Below are 25060 nucleotides of genomic sequence, written 5' to 3' on the forward strand. Positions count from 1 at the left end.
GTCCCATGAAAATTAAACCATATGTGGTTTGCAAATATGCCAAGATCTCCAAAAATTTAGACATCAATGGCATCCAGCTTAAACCCTCTTTACATTCATAATTGAGATTTCAGTTTTAAAATGACGAAGAAATGTTTGCAACTCTACTAATTAATTTAGTTTTCTTTCCTCAGAAAATTACAGAACCCTCATTTTTCACGGTTCGAGAGTCAAATTCGAGCTGAGATACAAATAAGTGATTGGTGGTTGTTTATGTTACCATCATTGCGGAACACCGGATAATACTTATGTTTCTATTGAACTTGCACCGTCCACGACCAGGTCTGCTGCCTATAGAACATTTTCTAAGCTAATAGTTCGTTTGAAATGATTCATTTCATAACTTTATTATAAGCAGACTATTTGGCATAATGCTTAACCCTTTGCAAGACGAAATGTGCCCTTTCACGTGTTCGCGTATCTACCATTTGCAACACACAATGAGATGACAAAAGTCATGGAATACCTCCTAATATTGTTTCGGACCTCCTTTTGCCAGGCGAAAGGCAGCAACTCGACGCCACATCGTCTCAACAAGTCGTTGGAGCTCCCCTCCCTCCCTCCCCCCCCCCCCCCCCAGAAATATTGAGCAATGCTGTCTCTGTAGTTGTCCATTATTGCGAAAATGTTGCAGGATTCTGTGGATGAACCGACCTCTCGATTACGTACTATAAATGTTCAATGGGATTCATGTCGGATGATCTTGCTGGCCAAATCAGTCCCTTGAATTCTCCAGAATGTTCTTCAAACGAATCTCGAAGAAGTGTCTTCTGGTGACATAGCACACTGTCACCCACAAAAATTGCATTGCATTGTTTCCAGTCAATGGTCAGTTTAGTTGGACCAAAGGACCCAGTCCATTCCATATAAACACAGCCCACATCATTATGGACCCACCACCAGCTTGCACAGAGCCTTGTTGACAACGTGCGTCCATGGTTTTGTGGGGTCTGCGCCACCCTCGAAACCTGTCATCAGCTCTTACCAGCTGAAATCGGGACTAAGCTGACCAGGTCACGGTTTTCCAATCGTCTAGTGTCCAACCGGTATTGTCACTAGCCTAGGAGAGGCGCTCACGGTGTTGTTGTGCTGTTAGCAAAGACACTCGCGTCGGTCGTCTGCTGTCATAGCGCGTTAACGCCACATTGCTTCGCACTGCCCTAACGGATGCGTTCGTCGTACGTCCCACATTGATTTCTGCGGTTATGTCACGCAGTGTTGCCTGTCTGTTAGCACTGACAACTATATGCAAACGCCGCTGCTCTGGGTCGATAACCGATGGTCGTTGGCTACTGCGATATCCGTGGTGAGAGTAACACCTGTAATACGAAATTGAATGTCTCTTGCGTCTATCTCCAACTATAATTCCGGTTCAAAGTCTGTTAATTCCCGTCGCGCAGCCATAACCACTTTGGATATCTTTCACATGAACCAGCTGAGTACAAATGACAGCCCGGCCAATACATTGCCATTTTATACCTTGTGTATGCGATACTGCCGCCATCTGTAATGTGCGTGTCGCTGCCTCATGACTTTTATCACCTCAGAGCATCATGTGTGAAGAAATAATATCAAATAAATGTTTTCCTAAAACTGTGGTGATGCTTCAAGAGATCTGAGTGTATTGCCACTTGGCAAACGCGATGTGAATTTTATACCCTGTAACAACATCAGCTGAATGGCAATTCGCCAACAGAGCTGATGGGGATGAGTATCTAAAACGAAATGTTACATGTCGTCTTCAGAAACATTGTTCCATACTAATTCAACTGGTTGTGCCAATTGCTCAAGACTAACTGTAGGTAACGCGCAGTAGGACAAATCACGTTCTGTCGTATCCCACACATGTTCAGTGTGCGACCGTTTGGACCAGAGGAAGTAAGCGTCTTAGGGAGGGAATAGCGAAACTGTTGAGTACGTGGTGGGAGCATTGCCATTTTAGACGACCATATTTTCCTTACACTATAATAATGACATCAGAATGAGTTCGGCGGTACGGCGTTGTATTCTGTATATACCCTGCTTGCCAGCCTCTGTGATAAGAGGAAGAAGTGCAGACTGAACCCAGAACACTGACTGAGAGTAAACTAAAAAGGGTTGAGACATAGCAGAAACGAGGCGTGGTTGTTATCTGTAATTATCAGCCTGAACATCGATTTGACACAGCTGTCTACCCTAGTCTACCCCGTACAAGCACCTTAATCCCTGATTAACTACTGTTATCTACATCTTTTTGAACCTGGTTACTGCGTTCACGCCTAGGTCTCCCACTAATCTTTCATCTCACACGCTTACTTTCCATACAAAACTGGCTCTAGTCCTTGATGCCTCAGAATGTACTCGGTTGGAGCATAAGTTGGTAGCGTTTCTCCATTAAGTTTGATAATCACAACAGTCACACATGACAGAGACTTCAGTCACTCTCCTCCATTATTTACAACATTCTGCCAACGCTGGGGTAACTTTTCGAGTCCGCAGTTATAGGAATAACGTGGTTTAACTCGTCGAGCCATGTTCGGAGCTCGTTACAACCTGGAAAAGAAGTTCTTCGAAGGTTGTTCGACAGAGGGCGGAAAACGCGAAAATCTAAGGGCACAAGATCCATTGAACAAGGTGAATGACTTCCCCAACGCAGCTCCTAGATAATGTTTTTTCTCAGTCTAGCAGAGCGCTGGTGGTCGTTATCGTGATACAACATCACTTCACGCAGTCTTTCTGGTCGTTGTTCTTGGATTGCGTCTGCAAGACGTCTCAGTTGTTGACAATAAATGTCAGAAGTGGTGGTTACATCTCGGGCAAGCAATTTGTTGTACACCAAATTGTCGCTGTTCCACCAAGTGCATAACAGTGTCTTTTATGAATGCACGCAAATCTTTGTACGGGGAGTTGCTGCTTTCTTTGGGTTCAACCCCCATTTCTTTTCCTAATGTTAGCTTAAGGACACCATTTTTCGTCGGCGATAACGATGCAGGATAGTAAACGTCGGTGTTGTTCACGAGCCAGCTGATGATGAGCAAATAGAGGCGCACATACACTACTGGCCATTAAAATTGCTACACAAAGAAGAAATGCAGATGATAAACGGGTATTCATTGGACAAATATATTATACTAGAACTGTCATGTGATTACATTTTCACGGAATTTCGGTGCATGGATCCTGAGAAATCAGTACCCAGAACAACCACCTCTGGCCGTAATAACGGCATTGATACGCCTGGGCACTGAGTCAAACAGAGCTTGGATGACGTGTAAAGGTACAGCTGCCCATGCAGCTTCAACACGAGTAGTCACTGGCGTATTATGACGAGCCAGTTGCTCGGCCACCATTGACCAGACGTTTTCAATTGGTGACAGATGTGGAGAATGTGCTGGCCAGGGCAGCAGTCAAACATTTTCTGTATCCAGAAAGGCCCGTACAGGACCTGCAACATGCGGTTGTGCATTATCCTGCTAAAATAGTTTCGCAGGGGTTGAATGAAGGGTAGAGCCAAAGGTCGTAACACATCTGAAATGTAACGTTCACTGTTCAAAGTACCGTCAATGCGAACAATAGGTGGACGAGACGCACCCCATACCATCACGCCGGGTGATACGCCAGTATGGCGATGAATAATACATGCTTCCAATGTGCGTTCACCCCAATGTCGCCAAACACGGATGCGAAAATCATGATGCTGTAAACAGAACTTAGAGTCATCCGAAAAAATGACGTCTGGCCATTGGTGCACCCAGGTTCGTCGTTGAGTACACCATCGCAGGCGCTCCTGTCTGTGATGCAGCGTCAATGGTAACCGCAGCTATGGTCTCCGAGCTGATAGTCCATGCTGCTGAAAACGTCGTCGAACTGTTCGTGCAGATGGTTGTTGTCTTGCAAACGTCCCCATCTGTTGACTCAGGGATCGAGACGTGGCTGCACGAATCGTTACAGCCATGCGGATAAGATGCCTGTCATCTCGACTGCTAGTGATACGAGGCCGTTGGGATCCAGCACGGCGTTCCGTATTACCCTCCTGAACCCACCGATTCCATATTCTGCTAACAGTCATTGGATCTCGACCAATGCGAGCAACAATGTCGCGATACGATAAACCGCAATCGCGTTAGGCTACAATCCGATCTTTATCAAAGTCGGAAACATGATGGTACGCATTTCTCCTCCTTACACGAGGCTTCACAACAACGTTTCACCAGGCAACGCCGGTCAACTGCTGTTTGTGTATGAGAAGTCGGTTGGAATCTTTCCTCATGTGGGCACGTTGTAGGTGTCGCTACCGGCGCTACCCTTGTGAGAATGCTCTGAAAAGCTAATCATTTGCATATCACAGCATCTTCTTCCTGTCGGTTAAATTTCGCATCTGTAGAACGTCATCTTCGTGGTGTAGCAATTTTAATGGCAAGTAGTGTATGTTCATGCACTATTTTCTGTGATTTTGTTTTAGCGCATGCGGTACCCAAACACCTGATTTTTGAAGCTTCCGTTTGCGTACAGATGTCGCAGAATGATGAAATGATCACATTTAGCAGTTCCCGAGTACACTGACGTGGATAAGTGTGGATTAATGCGTTGAAACGAGCTTCATCAGACCCCTAATGTCTTCCTGAATGAGGAGAGTCAATAATCTCAAAACGATCCTCCTTAAAACGAGAAAACAATTTTTTTGTGGTACTCCGTTCAATGGCATATGTTAGAAATGTTCCGATTTCTCCACTTGGCTCTCCATTTTGTGGCTTCCACAACTCCACTCAGTATCTCTGAATGACAAAATAACAATATGTAAACTCAAATAGCAGCAGTGAACTACAAATAAAAAATCACAATCGATAAATAAACCCATAGCAATCGGAATACCAAACAGCAAAACCAAGGCTTTGCGAACATTTGCACAATCCTTATGTATTAGCCGATTCCTTTTGTTAGTCAAGTTGTGCTTTAAGTTTCTTTCTTCCTTTGCTTTTTACCTTTGTTGTTCGAACTACCCGTATATTCTTAAGCATTTTTCTGTAGCATCGCAATTCAAAAGGTTTCTCTCCTTGTCTGAACTTACCCTCCACGTTTCACTTCCGTACAAGGCTACATTGCAGACAAATGGTTTATCTGCGTCGTAGACGCAGCACCTGCTAATTTATAAAGCTTTTTCATGTTTTTATATCCCACAGCATGCAGTTGTAATTTACGGAAGAAGTAGTGTTATCTTTCGTACAATCGTTTTTTTGCCATGGTGTTATTGTAAGTAACAGGTACGTGAAGTCCAATTTTTTAACATAACTGCAGTTCTCTTCTTAAATTCTCTGCACGCACCAGTTTACGGGGTTGTTTCAATTATTGTTCAATTTCGGCTTGTAGGTGAAGGAAGTGTCCTACGTAGAGCTATTATTAATTTTTTGAGTCCGCCTGCTACTAGTGCGGAATTGTGAATCTTTCCAGCAAGAAAACACCAGTTGAATGACATCTCAAATTTTTTGCATATTAAGATTTTAGGCACTCATGTAGTACTGTGCATGTAAATGTATAATTAGGAGTGATCTTTACTTCAGTTTCCCATAAAAAATAAAGTACGCTAACCTAACCTCCCTCTCTGACAGCTGGACAGATACTGACCTTTTCCTGCCATTTCCATGCCAGGGGTTGGTGGTGAGAGTGAGTGACCTCATAAGAGGGGTGGGAAGGGGCGAGCAGGAGGGGGTAGGCCAACAGTGCTCTCTGGTGGATGTAGTGTGAATTGGCTCAGTCGGTCCTTGCAGTTCAAGGCGAACACACGTCTCCAACTTAGGTTACTCTAAATAGTCCAGTTGATATATATATATATATATATATATATATATATATATATATATATATATAATACCCTGCCTTCCAGTCCAGCACAGTATTACCGTTTCCCACAAAAAAATGTAAAAAAGTACACTAACCTAGCCTTCCTCTCTTGCATCTGAACAGAGACTGACAATTTTCTGCCATTTACAGGGATGATATCATAGGACGGGTGCAGATTGGGTGACCACATAGGGGTGTGGGGGGGGGTGAGGGAGTTAGGATAGTGGAGGTACCCCAATTGCGCTATTTCCTGCCAATATTTCACGCCATTTCCAGGGGGTGGATGGGGTGTAATGTCAAATGGAATGAGAGTGGGAAAAAGCTAGTCGCCATTGTGAATAAATTATTTGTCTTTGAAACAGCTTTATTCCACTACTTAAGGTCTTCTTGCACACCTCTTCCAATCCAACTTTGTGGGATGGTGTTTACAAGATAACTCTGCACCTCAAGAGGTAGGTGGCGTGGAGTGCTGTCATGCATAAAAATGAAATCATTATAATCTTCCTGAAGTTGGGGAAACAATCAATTCTTCATCATATCTAGGTAAGATATTCCTGCCAGAGTTTCCTCCACAAAGAAGAAAGATCCATAAACTCTGTGAACAGAAACAGCTCAAAACACATTCAATTTCGGTGAGTCTTTTTCGTGTCTTCTTTCATGTCATGCCAGGGTTTTGTGACCCTCCCCACCTCCCCCAAATTGTTACATTATGGCGGCTAACTGTACCCGACATATGAAACGTCGATTCATCCGAAGAAATGAATCTTTCATAAAAAATATCATATTCCATATACTGGAGAAATGAAGTGCATAATGCGTTCCTTCTGTTATGGTCGTAGACTTGCATGGCCGACCAGTGCTCTTCCCTTTACATATGCAACCAGCTTCTGAGAATTCTGTATCTCAGACGTTAATCTGCATGTGCAGAGGTGGCTTCTTGCTGGATCGACAGCGGAATGCACGTTGCCCTTGACCATTGGATTAACTTTGCGAAAATACCAACACAGAAAATGATTTCTCTTGCTACAAACAAACAACATCAAAGCTGTGTCAAAACTTTGACATTTCTTGTATGCATTGCCATGCGGAATATGTTTCTATTTTTAATAGTTTTTCCGTAACAAACAATTGAAATCTGTTCTTTCTTCTTGAATCACCCGGTCCGCCGTACAATTTGAAGTTGAGGTGGGTGTCAGATGTGTTGGAGAGCGTGAGAGGCGGGGTTTGGGGGGTGGAATCGGTTATCGAATTGTCGTTCTCAACCAACCGTCTGACAAGAAAATTTGGTGCGTGTATAGGGCCATTTGTCAACAGCCTTGCCGCAGTGGTAACACCGGTTCCCGTCAGATCAGCGAAGTTAAGCGCTGTCGGACTGGGCTAGCAATTGGATAGGTGACCATGAGGTCTTCCGAGCGCTGTTAGCAATCGGGGTGCACTCAGCCCTTGCGAGGCCGGATGTGGAGCTACTTGATCGAGATGCAGAGGCTCCGGTCTCGTAAACCGTCATACAGCCGGGAGAACGGTGTGCTGACCCCATGCCTCTCCATATCCGCATCCAGTGGCACCTGTGGGCTGAGGATGAGACGGCGGCCGGTCGGTACCGTTGGGCCTTCGTAGTCCGTTAGGGCGGAGTTCAGTTTTAGTAGGGACATTTAGGTACTTCACTTTTGGAGGATTCATTCTGTAGTTAATAGTTTCTATTAGTTTGGGGGGTGCATTCTGTAGGTCGTTCGAAATAGGAAAGAGCTTGAAGGAGAAGAGATGTGTTTCACAGTAGCGAAGATGAACAAGTGCTTGTAGCTTTGACAATAGATGCATTTCAGAGCCCATGTTTAGAAGACAATTTTTTCGCTTATATTGGTTCATACTACCACATCTCAATATATGGAATACCATTTTGTTTAATACCCTGTAATCATCACACAACTGATGACCTCGGGTGCATTTGTTACTGTGAGGTGACGAAGTTGGTATAGAAGAGGGTGCTTTGATTGTCCGTGAGTTGTACACTACTGGCCATTAAAATTGCTTCACCAAGAAGAAATGTAGGTGACAAACGGGTATTCATTGGACAAATATATTATACTAAAACTGACATGTGATTACATTTTCACGCAATTTGGGTGCATAGATCTGAGAAATCAGTACCCAGGACAACCACCTCTGGCCGTAATAACGACCTTGATACGCCTGGGCATTGAGTCAAACAGAGCTTGGATGACGTGTAAAGGTACACCTGCCCATGCAGCTTCAACACGATACCACAGTTCATCAAGAGTAGTAACTGGCGTATTGTAACGAGCCAGTTGCTCAGCCACCATTGACCAGACGTTTTCAATTGGTGAGAAATCTGGAGCATGTGCTGGCCAGGGCAGCAGTCGAACATTTTCTGTATCCAGAAAGGCCCGTACAGGACCTGCAACATGCTGTCGTGCATTATCCTGCTGAAATGTAGGATTTCGCAGGGTTCGAATGAAGGGTAGAGCCACGGGTCGTAACACATCTGCAATGTAACGTCCACCGTTCAAAGTGCCGTCAATGCGAACAAGAGGTGACCGAGACGTGTAACCAATGGCACCCCATACCATCACGCCAGGTAATACGCCAGCATGGCGATGACGGATACACGCTTCCAATGTGCGTTCACCGCGATGTCGCCAAACACGGATCCGACCATCATGATGCTGTAAACAGAACCTGGATTCATCCGAAAAAATGACGTTTTGCCATTCGAGCACCCAGGTTCGTCGTTGAGTAAACCATCGCAGGCGCTCGTGTCTGTGATGCAGCATCAAGTGTAACCGAAGCCATGGTCTCCGAGCTGATAGTCCATGCTGCTGCAAACGTCGTCGAACTGTTCGTCCAAATGATTGTTTTCTTGCAAACGTCCCCATCTGTTAGGCACCGAGAGATGGCTGCACGATCCCTTACAGACATGCGGATAAGATGCCTTTCATTTCGACTGCTAGTGATAAGAGGCCGTTGGGATTCAGCATGGCGTTCCTTATTACCTTCCTGAACCCACCGATTCCATATTCTGCTAACAATCGCGACCAACGCGAGCAGCAATGTCGCGATACGGTAAACCGCAATCGCGATAGGCTACAATCCGATCTTTATCAAAGTCGGAAACGTGATGGTACGCATTTCTCCTCCTTACACGAGGCATCACAACAACGTTTCACCAGGCAACGCCGGTCAACTGCTGTTTGTGTATGAGAAATCGGTTGGGAACTTTCCTCATGTGAGCACGTTGTAGGTGTCGCCAGCGGCGCCAACCCTGTGTGAATGCTCTTAAAAGCTAATCATATCACAGCATCTTCTTGCTGTCGGTTAAATTTCGCGTCTGTAGGACATCATCTTCGTGGTGTAGCAATTTTAACGGCCAGTAGTGTATTAAGTGTTCTACCGTCTCCTTTGTGGAGTGCGTTACCAGCCTGCTCAAGTGGGCGAGAGAGTGCCTGACCTGAAAACGAGTGCGTCCCCCACTGGCGGCGCAGCGCTCTCCACCAGCGGCTCAGCGAGGCTACTGGCAGCGTCCAGACGAAGGCAGAGGAATGCAGGCAGCCCCGAGGCGAGGCGCGTCGCTCGGAAGTCAAAGACTTCGGCGGGCACCGAGGCAGCGGGCTGCAGCACGCAGTGCACGCGCCCCAGTTCCAGCGCCGGCTCACCGTCTCTGCGAAATACGAGCACGATTCCTCAGTTCGTAGTGGTGAAAGGCGGTAGAAAGGCCAGCTGACGAACAAAAATCGAATGGCTCCGAGCACTATGGGACTTAACTGCTATGGTCATCAGTCCCCTAGAACTTAGAACTACTTAAACCTAACTAACCTAAGGACATCACACACATCCATGCCCGAGGCAGGATTCGAACCTGCGACCGTAGCGGTCGCGCGGTTCCAGACTGTAGCGCCTAGAACCGCTCATCCACTCCGGCCGGCGCTGACGAACAACTCAAGGAAAAAAACATCGTTTATTAATATGCCGGGTGATCAAAAAGTCAGTATAAATTTGAAAATAGAATGAATCACGGAATAATGTAGATAGAGAGGTACAAATTGACACACATGCTTGGAATGACATGGGGTTTTATTAGAACAAAAAAAAAAAAATTTAAAAAAAATACAAAAGTCCAAGAAATGTCCGACAGATGGCGCTTCATCTGATCAGAATAGCAATAATTAGCATAACAAAGTAAGACAAAGCAAAGATGATGTTCTTTACAGGAAATGCTCAAGGCCGGCCGGAGTGGCCGAGCGGTTCTAGGCGCTACAGTCCCGAACCGCGCGACCGCTACGCTCGGGCGTGGATGTTTGTGATGTCCTTAGGTTAGTTCGGTTTAAGTAGTTCTAAGTTTTAGGGGACTGATGACCTTAGAAGTTAAGTTCCATAGTGCTCAGAGCCATTTGAGCCATTTTAAATGCTCAATATGTCCACCATCATTCCTCAACAATAGTTGTAGTCGAGGAATAATGTTGTGGACAGCACTGTAAAGCATGTCCGGAATAACGGTGAGGCATTGGCGTCGGGTGTTGTCTTTCAGAATTCCTAGAGGTGTCGGTCGATCACGATACACTTGCGACTTCAGGTAATCCCAAAGCCAATAATCGCACGGACTGAGGTCCTGGGAGGCCAAGCATGACGAAAGTGGCGGCTGAGCACACCATCATCACTAAACGACGCGCGCAAGAGATATTTCACGCGTCTAGCAATATGGTGTGGGGCGCCATCCTGCATAAACATCGTACGTTCCAGCAGGTGTTTATCAGCCAGGTTGGGGATGATGCGATTCTGTAACATATCGGCGTACCTCTAACCCGTCACGGTAGCAGTTACAAAACCAGAATCACGCATTTCCTCGAAGAAAAAAGGCCCGATAACGGTAGATGTGGTAAATCCAACCCATACCGTGACTTTCTGGTCGTGCAATGGAGTTTCCACGACAGTTCTAGGAATTTCGGTAACTCAAATTCTGCAGTTGTGGGCGTTGACAGACCCTCGGAGCGTGAAATGAGCTACGTCGGTCCACAACACGTTATTCAACCAATCGCCATCTGCCGCCATCTTTTGAAACGCCCACACCGCAAATGTCCTCCGTTTCACTAAATCGCCAGGTAACAGTTCATGATGCCAATGGATTTTGTACGGATAGCATCGGAAGGTACTCCTAAGTGCCAACCAAACAGTAGTGTACGGAATGCCGGCGAGACGTGCGACTGCACAAGCGCTGACTTCCCCGTGCATAGACGAACCCGCTACAGTCTCCATTTCTTCCTGAACTGTCTCCGCAGCATTACGCCTTGTGCTCGGTCGGCCACTACGGGGTCTATCGTCTACACAACCCGTGGCTTCGAACTTCGAAATCATTCTCGCCACAGTTGCATTTGTCAACGGACCTTTACCCGTTCGAATTCCCTTCCTATAGCGATACGATCGTAACGCTGAACTAGCACATTCCCTATTCTGATAATACAGATTCACTAAAAGTGCCTTTTCAGATTAAGTCAACATGCTGCGACCGCTGGCGCATCTGATTCTCTCTCTTTTTTTTTTTTCCTTTATTGTAATTTTCATCACCTGGTACAGGCGGGCTGGCAGCAGCTTAATACGCTGCTCTTCAGCCTTATGGGGTACAATAATATGATATAGGTGACACAGACAATACAAAAAATGGCGGGCAAAGAAAGTAGTTACAAAAAACAAAAAACAAGAAGCCGTTCACGTTGGACGATAAAAACACTAACACTTGGTGACACGGCGCACAAAACACGGAGAACGGCGACGGCACATGTGAACAGTTGAGTTGTAACTGCACGAAACACAAAACGAAGCACACACACTAGAGACTGATAGCGACGATCTCCGGCGCGCGAATGTTCACTATGCGTGTGCGAGTCCGGGGACCTGCCAAGAGAGGAGGAGGAGGAAGGGGAGTGGGAGAGGGAGAGGGGAGAGCAGAGATGCCACGGGCAGGGGAGAAAGGGGGGAGGGAGGAAGTGGGAGGGGAAGCCCGGGGGGAAGAGGGGTGGAGGGAGGGGATGGGGGAAAAGGAAAGAGAAGGGAAGGGAAGGGAAGAGAAGGGAGGGAGGGAGTGTGCCTAAAGGAAAGGACACCGGAAGTGGGGGGTGGGGCAGGGTCAAAGTTGATAGGAGGGGTAGATGGAGGGGAGGAGGACATCATCAGGGAGGGGGAGCTGGCGGAAGCCACCTTGGGAGAGGGTTAGGAGGGTGGAGAGATGGAGACCAGGTGGGACGTGGGAATACAGGCGGGGCAGCGGGCGGGGGTGGGAGAGGGTTGGGGAGACGAGCGGGTGAGGAGGATCGAGTTTGTGGGAGGTGTACAGGATCTGTATCCTTTCAAGGAAAAGGAGGAGGTGGGGGAAGGGGATGAGATCGTACAGGATCCGCGTAGGGGAGGGGAGACGGATGCGATAGGCAAGGCGGAGAGCATGGCGTTCAAGGAGTTGGAGGGATTTATAAAAGGAAGGGGGGGCGGAGATCCAAGCCGGATGGACATAACAAAGGATAGGGCGGATGAGGGATTTATAAGTGTGGAGGATGGTGGAGGGGTCCAGACCCCACGTGCGGCCGGAGAGGAGCTTGAGGAGACTGAGTCGGGAGCGTGCCTTGGCTTGGATTGTCCGGAGGTGGGGAGTCCAGGAGAGGCGACGGTCGAGGGTGACGCCAAGGTACTTAAGGGTGGGAGTGAGGGCGATAGGACGGCCATAGATGGTGATGCAGAAATCAAGGAGGCGGAAGGAAGGGGTGGTTTTGCCTACAATGATCGCCTGGGTTTTGGAGGGATTGACCTTGAGCAACCACTGGTTGCACCAAGCGGTGAACCGGTCAAGATGGGATTGGAGAAGGTGTTGGGAGCGCTGTAGGGTGGGGGCAAGGGCAAGGAAGACGGTGTCATCGGCAAACTGGAGAAGGTGGACGGGGGCTGATGGCGGCGGCATGTCCGCCGTTCCTCTCTCTCATTATAGCTCCTTTTATACACGATTGTCATGCGCAGTCACTGACGTTTTGCTGCCCAACGCCATCTGTCGGACATTTTGTGAACTTCGTTTTTTTTTTTTTAGTTCTAATAAAACCCCATGTCATTCCAATTTTTACCTCTCTATCTACATTATTCTGTGATTTACTCACTTTTCAAATTTATACTGACTTTTTGATCACTGCCGGCCGGTGTGGCCGTGCGGTTCTAAGCGCTTCAGTTTGGAACAGCGTGACCGCTACGGTCGCGGGTTCGAATCCTGCCTCGGGCATGGATGTGTGTGATGTCCTTAGGTTAGTTAGGTTTAAGTAGTTCTAAGTTCTAGGGGACTAATGACCTCAGCAGTTGAGTCCCATAGTGCTCAGAGCCATTTTTTGATCACTCGGTATATTGAATTCTCGAGTTCCCAGCTGGGTGAGTTCACCGGAACGGCACGACGTTTCGAAGAATGTCACTCCCATCATCATTAGCAACACAACTTTATCTGTTTAACCGAGCGAGATGGCGCAGTGGTTAGCACACTGTACTCGCATTCGGAAGGACGACGGTTCAATCCCGCGTCCGGCCATCCTGATTTAGGTATTCCGTGATTTCCCTATATCACTTCAGGCAAATGCCGGGATGGTTCCTTTGAAAGTGCACGGCCGATTTCCTTCCTCATCCTTCCCTAACCCGAGCTTGTGCTCCGTCTCTAATGACCTCGTTGTCGATGGGACGTTAAACACTAATCTCCTCCTCCGCCTTTATCTGTTTAACTTGACAGTAAGCGCAACATCACTCCCTCCGAATCCTGGAATGACATTAAGTTGCTTTCCGTATTCGGCTACTTCTCCCACTCGTATCCTGTACCAGCTAATCAATTTCTCACACCTTCTCAAACACCTAGAACACATTCTCCTCTCCTACATTTCCCATTAACTTGAGTCTCCTTTGTTCTTCAGGACCCTGGACTACCAGCTAGCGTCCTCTCCATCTCCTAACACCAGCATCACAACTACCATTCCCTCGCTGATGAACATCCATCTGATTGCGTACAATATCCTTCCAGTATTTATTACATTCCCACAATAAAGACGATGTACTATCATGCAGAAGTATCCGAACAAACTGAATTGCGTTCCATCTCATTTGTGTGCAACCCATATCATGTAACTGTTTTGTCGGTCCTCTGTTCTCTTTTCGTTCAGTCGTTTGAGTATACTACAAGAGACCACTAGAGAAAACTATGTCTGGCTGTCAGTCAAAAATTGAATTAGTATCACGATAATGAAAATATCAGAAAACACGTTATTACAGACCACTCAGTCTTCAATGCTTGTAAATAAATGTAATACAGTAAATGATATCTCCTAAAGCAAGTTACCACTTGAAATTACACGACGGAACGAACCTTTTTGTACTGGACTAGGGACCGGAACACCGATCCGGCAACTCTTGTTCCTGTTAACTAACTGCGAAAATTCATAAATATGGTTTCAATCACATGTAACGAAGTGTGAGCATGTTTAAGCTTGAAACGATGTGGCACACTTCTCGTGTGTTGAACAGTGTAACAAGTCTGTTGAAAACAGCAGAGACTTACGTGAAAGCTCCTCGCCGGACGGCCAGCATGTTGTCCTCCGCCAGCTGCTTGAAGTCGACCTCGTCGCCCGCGAGCACGCAGTAGTAGGTGTCTCTGACTCCGCGCCCGTCCTCGCCACGCTGGACCACGGTGAACCTCAAGGAGGAGCCGGCGATCGCTACCTCTGGATGTGACTGGTAGCCGCAGTACGCGGTTGGGTGTCCCGGGAACTCCAGCACCAGGATCTCGCCAGTGCCGCTGGTACGGCAGGAGGAAGGCACATTTCATTACCAAACACTGGCAGTCTTCCTCAGAGTAGCGTCGGCTGCTCCAAGATTCAAGGGCTGATATTCACAGAAATAATTCGTGCAGGTAAGTTATCATTAACTGTAGAATATTGGAAAACATGGAAATCGAAGCGCGTGGGATACGTCGTCACAGAGGCATGTTTATATTTAAATGTACTTGTGGTGTCACCGCCAGACACCACACTTGCTAGGTGGTAGCCTTTAAATCGGCCGCGGTCCATTAGTATACGTCGGACCCGCGTGTCGCCACTGTCAGTGATAGCAGACCGAGCGCCACCACACGGCAGGTCTAGAGAGACGTACTAGCACTCGCCCCAGTTGTACAGCCGACTTAGCCAGAGATGGATCACTGACAACTACGCTCTCATTTGCCGAGACGATAGTTAGCATAGCCTTCAGCTACGTCATTTGCTACGACCTAGCAAGGCGCCATAGCATTTGGTATTATTTTATATTTTAATTGTAACATGTACCGCCAAGAGAGATGTTCTACAATTGTGGATTAAAGTTAAGTATTATATCAACTACGTACTTTATTTGCTACTATTAATTCCCTTAACTGTTCCAGACCTCGCGCCAGCCTGCGTGAGCTTAAGCGCGTGCCTTTCGGCTTCCTCTCATTGTGACTTGGCTGTCTTGCCAAGTCACAACAACAGAAGCATGTTTATATTTAAATGTACTGATAAGAAACAAGGAGGTCCTCCACGGAATAGGCAAAGAGAGAAATTTTTGATATAGTGTTACTAAATCGTACATACCAACCAAAAACAAAATACGTTATACATAAAAATGTTTAATCATTTCACTTTCGATGGCATGTACGAACTATGAAACCCTGCTGATGGGAAAATACAGGGTGTTACAAAAAAGTACGGCCAAACTTTCAGGAAACATTCCTCAAACACAAATAAAGAAAAGATGCTATGTGGACATGTGTCCGGAAACGCTTAACTTCCATGTTAGAGCTCTTTTTAGTTTCGTCAGTATGTACTGTACTTGCTCGATTCACCACCAGTTGGCCCAATTGAAGGAAGGTAATGTTGACTTCGGTGCTTGTGTTGACATGCGACTCATTGCTCTACGGTACTAGCATCAAGCACATCAGTACGTAGCATCAACAGGTTAGTGTTCATCACGAATGTGGTTTTGCAGTCAGTGCAATGTTTACAAATGCGGAGTTGGCAGATGCCCATTTGATGTATGGATTAGCACGGGGCAATAGCCGTGGCGCGGTACGTTTGTATCGAGACAGATTTCCAGAACGAAGCTGTCCCGACAGGAAGACGTTCGAAGCATTCGATCGGCGTCTTAGGGAACACGGAACTTTCCGGCCTATGACTCGCGACTGGGGAAGACCTAGAACGACGAGGACACCTGCAATGGACAAGGCAATTCTTCGTGCAGTTGACGATAACCCAAATGTCAGCGTCAGAGAAGTTGCTGCTGTACAAGGTGACGTTGACCACGTCACTGTATGGAGAGTGCTACGGGAGAACCAGTTGTTTCCGTACCATGTACAGCGTTTGCAGGCACTATCAGCAGCTGATTGGCCTCCACGAGTACACTTCTGCGAATGGTACATCCACCAATGTGCCAATTCTCATTTCAGTGCAAATGTTCTCTTTACGGATGAGGCTTCATTCCAACGTGATCAAATTCTAAATTTTCACAATCAACATGTGTGGGGTGACGAGAATCCGCACGCAATTGTGCAATCACGTCATCAACACAGATTTTCTGTGAACGTTTGGGCAGGCATTGTTGGCGATGTCTTGATTGGGCCCCTTGTTCTTCCACCTGCGCTCAATGGAGCACCTTATCATGATTTCATACGGGATACTCTACCTGTGCTGCTAGAACATGTGCCTTTACAAGTACGACACAACATGTGGTTCATGCACGATGGAGCTGCTGCACATTTCAGTCGAAGTGTTCGTACGCTTCTCAACAAGAGATTCGGTGACCGATGGATTGGTAGAAGCGGACCAATTCCATGGCCTCCACGCTCTCCTGACCTCAGCCCTCTTGACTTTCATTTATGGGGGCATTTGAAAGCTCTTGTCTACGCAGCCCCGGTACCAAATGTAGAGACTCTTCGTGCTCGTATTGTGGACGGCTGTGGTACAATACGCCATTCTCCAGGGCTGCATCAGCGCATCAGGGATTCCATACGACGGAGGGTGGTTGCATGTATCCTCGCTAACGGAGGACATTTTGAACATTTCTTGTAACAAAGTGTTTGAAGTCACGCTGGTACGTTCTGTTGCTGTGTGTTTCCATTCCATGATTAATGTGATTTGAAGAGAAGTAATAAAATGAGCTCTAACATGGAAAGTAAGCGTTTCTGGACACATGTCCACATAACATATTTTCGTTCTTTGTGTGTGAGGAATGTTTCCTGAAAGTTTGGCCGTACCTTTTTGTAACACCCTGTATATGGAAACGCCACAAACATATCACCATGCTTAATACCGTGTAGGGAACACGATGGCATTCAAAATAGCTTCCAATCATCTCGGAATGGATGAATACTGGTCCAGTATGGTTTTTAAGGGAATGTTGTATCGTTCTTCCTGCTAAATAGCGGCAGCGTAAGGTAACGACGGTGGAGGTGGAAAGCGATCATGCACATTTCTGTCCAAAGTAGGCAAAAAGTGCCAATACCTTCGAGATATGGTGACAACGTTGGCCAGGGGAGATGGGAAAATTCATCTTCGTGCTCCCAGAACTAGTCGTGAACGACGTAAGCTATGTGAACAAGGGCGCTGTCGCCTTGGAACACACGGCATCACCACTGGGGAACGAACATTCCGTCATGACCTGGACCTGATCATGCGATAAGATCACATAATCATTGACAGTAATGCGATGTTGCTGAGTAACCATGCGGCTCAGGGAATACACCGATATAGCTGACCAAATCATCACTTACTCTTCGTACATGAACTTGGCCAGAAGTTGGAAACTGTGTGAAAGAAGACCCACCCGAGCAAATGACATTATTCCACTTCTCCACTGTCTGGTTTTATGGCCTCAGCACCACGTTTCCCCGTTACGGGCATTTGCATCACTGGCCAGTGGTTTTGCAATTTCAGCTCGCACTACTCTTTCCTGTTTATGGAGCTCCATTCGCGTCCTTCGGCGCAGACAAGGTTCACGAGTGCGACATTCGGTTCTGCAGTGGGTTTTGCTCTAAACCTCTTATTTTTCGTCATAGTCCACTTCAATGACTGTCTGTCACAATCATTCAACATACACTATAGTCCGAGTTGTGATTTGGTACATGAGGTTTTCCGCTTTCCCTGTACGTGGTTGCCTCTTGAAACGCCTAATACTTCGGCCACTCTGGTAACGGAAACACCCATTGTGGTGTCACCGCCAGACACCACACTTGCTAGGTGGTAGCTTTTAAATCGGCCGCGGTCCGTTAGTATACGTCGGACCCGCGTGTCGCCACTATCAGTGATTGCAGACCGAGCGCCGCCACACGGCAGGTCTAGAGAGACTTCCTAGCACTCGCCCCAGTTGTAAAGCCGACTTTGCTAGCGATGGTTCACTGACAAAATATGCTCTCATTTGCCGAGACGATAGTTAGCATAGCCTTCAGCTACGTCATTTGCTACGACCTAGCAAGCCGCCATTACCAGTTACTATTGATGCTGTAAAACATGTACCGTCAAGAGCGATGTTCACCAATTATGGATTAAAGTTAAGTATTCCACAGCTACGTCCTTCTTTGCTAGTCTCATTTCCTTGACCTGTTCCAGACCTCACGCCAGCCTGCGTGAGCTAAAACGCGTGCCTTTCGGCTTCCTCTCATAGTGGGTTGGCTGTCTTGCCATCCACAACAAAAAGTATGTGCATTATGTCAGAAATCATCATATATTATAATAAAATCGGTGGCGACATCTACAACGTGGTCGCATGAGGAAAGTTTCCAATCGATTTCTCATACACAAACAGCAGTTGGCCGGTGTTGCCTGGTGAAACGTTGTTGTGATGCCTCGTGTAAGGATAAATGCGTACTATCACGTTTCCGACTTTGATAAAGGTCGGATTGCAGCCTAACGCGATTGTGGTTTATCGTATCACGACATTGCTGCTCGTGTTAGTCGAGATCCAATGACTGTTAGCAGAATATGGAATCGGTGGGTTCAGGAGGGTAATACCGAACGCCGTGCTGGATCCCAACGGCCTCGTATCACTAGCAGTCGAGATGACAGGCATCTTATCTGCATGGCTGTAACGGGTCGTGCAGCCACGTCTCGATCCCTGAGTCAACAGATGGGGACGTCTGCAAAACAACAATCATTTTCACAAACAGTTCGACGACGTTTGCATGGACTATCAGCTCGGAGGACATGGCTGCCGTTACCCTTGACGCTGCATCACAGGCAGGATCGCCTGCGACGGTGTACTCAACGACGAACCTGGGTGCACGAATAGCAACACTCCATTTTTTCAGATGAATCCAGGTTCTGTTTACAGCATCAAGACGGTCGCATCCGTGTTTGGCGACATCGCGGTGAACGCACATTGGAAGCGTGTATCCGTCATCGCCATGCTGGTGTACCACCTGGCGTGGTGGTATGGGGTGCCAATGGTTACACGTCTCCGTCACCTCTTGTTCGCATTGACGGCACTTTTAACAGTGGACGTTACATTTCAGATGTATTACGACCAGTGGCTCTACCCTTCATTCGATCCCTGCGAAACCCAACATTTCAGCAGGATAATGCACAACCAGGCATATCAAGCCCGTTATTACGGACAGATGTGGTTGTTCTGGGTACTGATTTCTCAGGATCTATGCACCCAAATTGCATGAAAATATAACCACATGTCAGTTCTAGTATAATATATTTGTCCAATGAATACCCGTTTATAATCTGCATTTCTTCTTGGTGTAGCAATTGTAATGGACAGTAGTGTATACAAAAACTCGCTGAGCAGACAGAAGATAATGTCGACCGACCTACTATCGATATAAACATGTCTAGGCGATAGCATAGTCACCTGGCAAGGAATAACTGCTAGTCAGACATACGCATGGCGCATATTGTATGAGTGAGCATGCCGTCTGTGTGTAGGATGGGGAAGGTTGGTAGTCTATCTGAGTCTGTGCGAGGGCACGAAATACACAAACTGCACAATTTGTCGGGTTTCGAGGAGTGCTGTGGTGATATCAAGGTGAAATTACGTCCAGACGTAGTGGGGTTGGGCGGCCACCCATCATTACAGATGCTGGACATCATAGACTTGGCAGACTGGTAAAGCAGGACAGGAGGCGAAGTGTGTCAGAACTAACCTCAGACTTTAATTCTGGGTAGAGAACAAGTGTGCCTGAACACAATCCACAAGTGTGTCTGAACGCCAGTCCACAGCCGAAGGCCAATGCGTGTGCACCTATGTTAACACATCGACGCCGGCAACTACGATTGAAGTGGGCAGGTGACCAACGACATTGGACGTTGGTGCAGTGGCAGAGCGTTGCATGGTCTTCATCCTATCTACGGGAGGGCGCAAATCTATCATCTTCCAGTAGAACAGCTCCTTGATACCATTACTGTGGGATGGAGACAAGATGGTGGCAGCTCCATTATGCTCTGGGGAACATTCACACTCAAGGCACCATGACGGCCAAGGAGTATCGTACAATGGTTGCAGACCACGTACACCCCTTCATGACCATCATATTTCCCGATGGCAGTTGCAGTTTCTAGCAAGATAATGCGTCATATGACAAGGCCAGGAGTGTGATGGAGTGGTTCGAGGAACACGGTGGCGAGCTGCAATTAAGATGCTGGCCCCCAACATGCCAGATCTGAACCCTGTGATGTGATGGAACGTGGCGTCAAGGCTCTCCAAATTTGCAGGAATTAGGTGACGTGTGTGTGTGTGCAGAAGCGGTGCTAACTTCCTCCAGCGATCTACCAATGCCATATATATATATATATATATATATATATATATATATATATATGTATATATATATATATGAAATTAATGAATCCGGACTACGGCACGATCTAACCTAGCTCCGAACACAACACGACTGCCTTTTACTATCATCGCACTCTCAGCAAAAGCAGCATGTCAAACTTTTGTTTCTGTTTTGGTTTTCTGCTCCTAGCATGTAACCAAATACGTGACTCCTAACGCACTAGGTGTGCTGCTATAGAAGGATGCTGACAACTTAGTGGATTGATAAGATAAGGAATTAAGTATACTCCGCAGAATCGACGAGAAAAGGAACACATGGAAAACGTTGACAGGAGGGAGGATCAGGATGATAGGACATGTGTTACGAAAGCAAAGTATAACTTCCGTGGGACTTGAGAGAGCTGTAGAGGGTAAAAAATGTACGGGAAAGGAAGATTGGAAAACATCCAGCAAAGTATTGGAGGCGTTGAGCGTAAGTGCTACTCTGAGATGAAAATAATGGCACTGGTGAGGAATTCTTGGAAGTCCACATCTAATCAGTCACATGCCTGATGACCGAAAAAAAAGAACTTGGAATACAGGGCAGAGTGGGAGTGGAAACTTACGCATAGTTTTAACCGTTAACAATTCCACAGCCTCTGTGGTAACTGACATGAAGAAATTGCATCACAAATTTTAAAGCCGTACATTTCTATACTACACTATCAACCGCTATGAAATAGAATGTGTCTAGGACTTCGTACTAAAATCAGGATGCAGCGAAAAACATACGAAATGAACTCACTACCTACAACACGCTCTGAATACAGGATAAGTCACCTATGTTTATGTTGTGACTTGGCAAGACAGCCAAGTCACTATGAGAGGAAGCCGAAAGGCACGCGTTTAAGCTCACGCAGACTGGCGTGAGGTCTGGAAAATGACAAGGAATTATAGTAGCCAAAAATAGTACATAACTTCTGGAATACTTAACTTTAATCCATAATTGGAGAACATCGCTCTTTATGATACATAATTATGATCTCAATATAAACTGGTAATGGCGCCTTGCTAGGTCGTAGCAAATGACGTAGCTGAAGGCTAAGCTAACTATCGTCTCGGCAAATGAGAGCGTATTTGTCAGTGTAGCATCGCTAGCAAAGTCGGCTGTACAACTGGGCGAGTGCTAGGACGTCTCTCTAGACCTGCCGTGTGGCGGCGCTCTGTCTGCAATCACTGACAGTGGCGACACGCGGGTCCGACGTATACTAATGGACCGCGGCCGATTTAAAAGCTACCACCTAGCAAGTGTGGTGTCTGGCGGTGACACCACAGTTTAAATTCCGCCTTGCGATGACAGTAACAGTAGACAAGAACGTCACCTGTTATCCTGTACTGGCGGCTGATCACCTGCGGCTACGCCGATGGCGATGCACAGCAGGACAATGAAGCATGCCGGTCGCGATGACATAGCGGTGTCCTGCAGTTACCTACTGGAAGTGCATCCTGGAGAAGCCCGCCACTTCGATGCGACACGAGCTCTGCTTTAGGGCCGGAAGTGAGCACACGACGGTATCCGGCGGCAGGAAGTGGGATCCGCGAGATAGGAAGAAGCTCCGGTTGATCCCAAGTGCGGCGAACGCCGCACAATACAAACCCATACACAGGGTGAACGTCGTCCGCGGTGTTAAGGGAGCCGAATTCATTTGCCCTCCACCAGATGAACTCACCTCTCATGAGCAGACAACAAGCCGTTACTCGCCCAGGGAGAGAATTTGTATCGGCTACAAAACTGTCTCGGTCCTGGGTCGGGTCGTTGACTCCAGTCTTGGACACGGTAAAAACTACTGTTAAAATGTGTATATGACTCTACATTCTCAAATTTTCTTTGCTGATCATTCGACCGGTTTCATGGCGACTTCCTTGTCGATTATCTAAACCTACAACTATTCTGCAAGCTACATTATGCCGTGTGGTGAAAGGTATTTTGAATAGCACTGTTTCTTCCTCCCCCTCACACTTCCAGTCATGAATGGTACCCGTGAAGAAAGGCTGTTGGTAGCAGGTGCGGATCCTGGGTTCGTTTCTGGAGGCGGCATGATTAAAAGCTGTGTGTTTTCATAAAATACGAAATGATGGCGATCCATAGTACAACCTTTGTCCCAGCGGTCCTGAAAGCTAATGAAAATATAAACGAGCATTACCTCATGGCGAAAATTACGAACATAAACACGACAGTTGTGAACACCATAATACTTGTACCTGGGACCTTGCTTAATAACATTCTAAGTACGGGGAGACCCAGAACTCAATGAAGGTTTATAATCTGTAAATTAAAATCGTTTACCGAAGACAGTATTTGTGCGCTACGGAATAGTAAAACTGGGTGGTTTAGAAGCTGTTCCATCTTTTAACGAGGGTATATAAAAGAATCGATCTTCTGGAGAGATTAGGAGTCAATCTAGGCACAACTCAGGACGGGCATAAAAAAGTGTCGATGTTATTGTTTCAAAAGTTTCGGACACAAAAATAGGTGTAGACTTCTCAACTGCGCAAAATAAGTCAAAAGCAAGGAAGTGTGAAGGCGAAAAGAGATATCCTTCCCTTGATTCAGACGATGCTGAAGACACAGCAGTAAAATATTAACTATAAAAAATATACTTGAAAGTTGTAAGTTACAACCAAATAAAACTTTAAATTTCCTTTTCCCTAAGTTACATTTATTTCCCGTATAGGCACAGTCAATTCTAGAATCATGCACCAGAAGTAATTCAGATTTTATGCAGTCGTTATTTCACGTGTAATGAACAAACCGATCTTCATATCTTTTTGTGAGTTTACCACTTGCGATTCGAAGACAAAATAATCAATTTTTTTATAAATTGTTAACAAATTGTTTAAACAAATGTCAGTTCTCTAAAACCTCACTGAGTCTGAATCTGCATTAAGCAGAAGCAATGATTGCAGAAATTCTAATTTCCTATTTTCGAAGTTCTGTCTCAGTTTGTTGAGGAACGGTCCCAAATACACTAAAAATTAACACTGCCATTGCAGAGAAATCGTGTCCAGCATGTGTCCACTTAGTGAGGCGGACACAGGCAAGAAGCACTGATAGAAAGACTAGTAAGATAGGGATGCTCCACATATTTAGTGGTACTCCCAAACAAGATTAAAGAATTAAAACATATGTTGACAAATTTGAAGAGGAAGTGAAAGCAGAAAAAGAAAGAATGGGCAAGTTGCGTTTTGTGGACTATTTTGTAATTTTCGTTGCAAGTACAAGAACCTAAAATAAAATTTTCAGCAAACTTAAGCCAGTTTTCAGCAATCAGCAAACCCAAAATAAGAAACAGATGTACTTGTGAAGAGAAGACCTGAGACAAGGGCTCACAGGGTTCTCTCTAGATAGACTACTGGTGACGTAGAGAACCGCAGCTACAGTGGCGCGGGCAGCGGTCGTGGGCGCAGTTCCTCCTTCTCGATGTCACCGACAGTAAACACCTGAAACTGTGCAGGTCCGAGTGTTTTACGCACTTTTGGTTGTTTATAGTACTTACACAAGTTGCTTGAAGTACACTAAAGAAGGTGGTGGAAAAACCCCTGATAGATACTGGCCAAGTGACAGCTATGCTGACCCCACTAGTGTCTACCGAAATGATATATCTGTAAATCAAACAGGCAGCCTATAGCTGCGACCATCTAATCCAGCAGGCAGCCTAACATATGTTTCCATCACACCAGACGCAGACCCAGGCAACGCAGTTGCAACAACTCCATCAGGTGAAGCACCAACGACTACTCAGAAACCAGAAAATATCAGCGGTGGCAACAACAACCACAAAAGCAGCAGTCCACTTCTCCGGAGCTACGACCGTACCATCAGGGAGAATGCTGTTTTGTCGGAAACGAATGTTTCGAGACTGTGTCTGTGCACAAAAAGGAGGAAAACGCCAGAGAGCCACTGTTAATAATGCTGTTCACTTACATAAATAGAGCGTTACCGATTTCGAACCGACAAGTTCAAATGGTTCAAATGGCTCTGAGCACTATGGGACTAAACTTCTGAGGTCGTCAGTCCCCTAGAACTTAGAACTACTTAAACCTAACTAACCTAAGGACACCACACACATCCATGCCCGAGGCAGGATTCGAACCTGCGAGCGTAGTGGTCGCGCTGTTCCAGACTGTAGCGCCTACAACCGCTCGGCCACCCCGGCCGGCGAAAAGTTCATCCTCAGGAGTTTAGATTACGTTTGTTGTTGGTTACATTAGTTGCCACATGTACAAAAACAGTTCACTGTGAGAGTGTGTGTGTGTATGTGTGGTATGTGTGTGTGTGTGTGTGTGTGTGTGTGTGTGTGTGTGTGAGCGCGCGCGTACTCGCGCGCGCGAGCGGGGCGCGCTCGAGTGCGCTGTT

The 25060-nt window shown here is 46.4% G+C and overlaps 1 protein-coding gene across 2 annotated transcripts in view; it reads right to left on the bottom strand.

The window, feature by feature from the left end:
- The window catches only part of LOC126418799 (uncharacterized), a 49281-nt gene extending 27128 nt beyond the window's left edge, over positions 1-22153 (bottom strand). For both annotated transcript variants that reach the window (XM_050085734.1, XM_050085733.1), the window contains exons 1-3: positions 22026-22153; positions 14435-14671; positions 9323-9532 (exon numbers count right to left, since the gene is read on the bottom strand). In XM_050085734.1, the coding sequence (XP_049941691.1) occupies positions 9323-9532; positions 14435-14671; positions 22026-22114 (536 nt within the window). In that variant the 5' untranslated portion in view covers positions 22115-22153. The remainder of the gene's footprint in view (positions 1-9322; positions 9533-14434; positions 14672-22025) is intronic.
- Positions 22154-25060: the final 2907 nt, after the last annotated feature.

The sequence above is a fragment of the Schistocerca serialis genome, chromosome 9 (genome assembly GCF_023864345.2).
Source record: "Schistocerca serialis cubense isolate TAMUIC-IGC-003099 chromosome 9, iqSchSeri2.2, whole genome shotgun sequence".
Lineage (NCBI taxonomy): Eukaryota > Metazoa > Arthropoda > Insecta > Orthoptera > Acrididae > Schistocerca > Schistocerca serialis.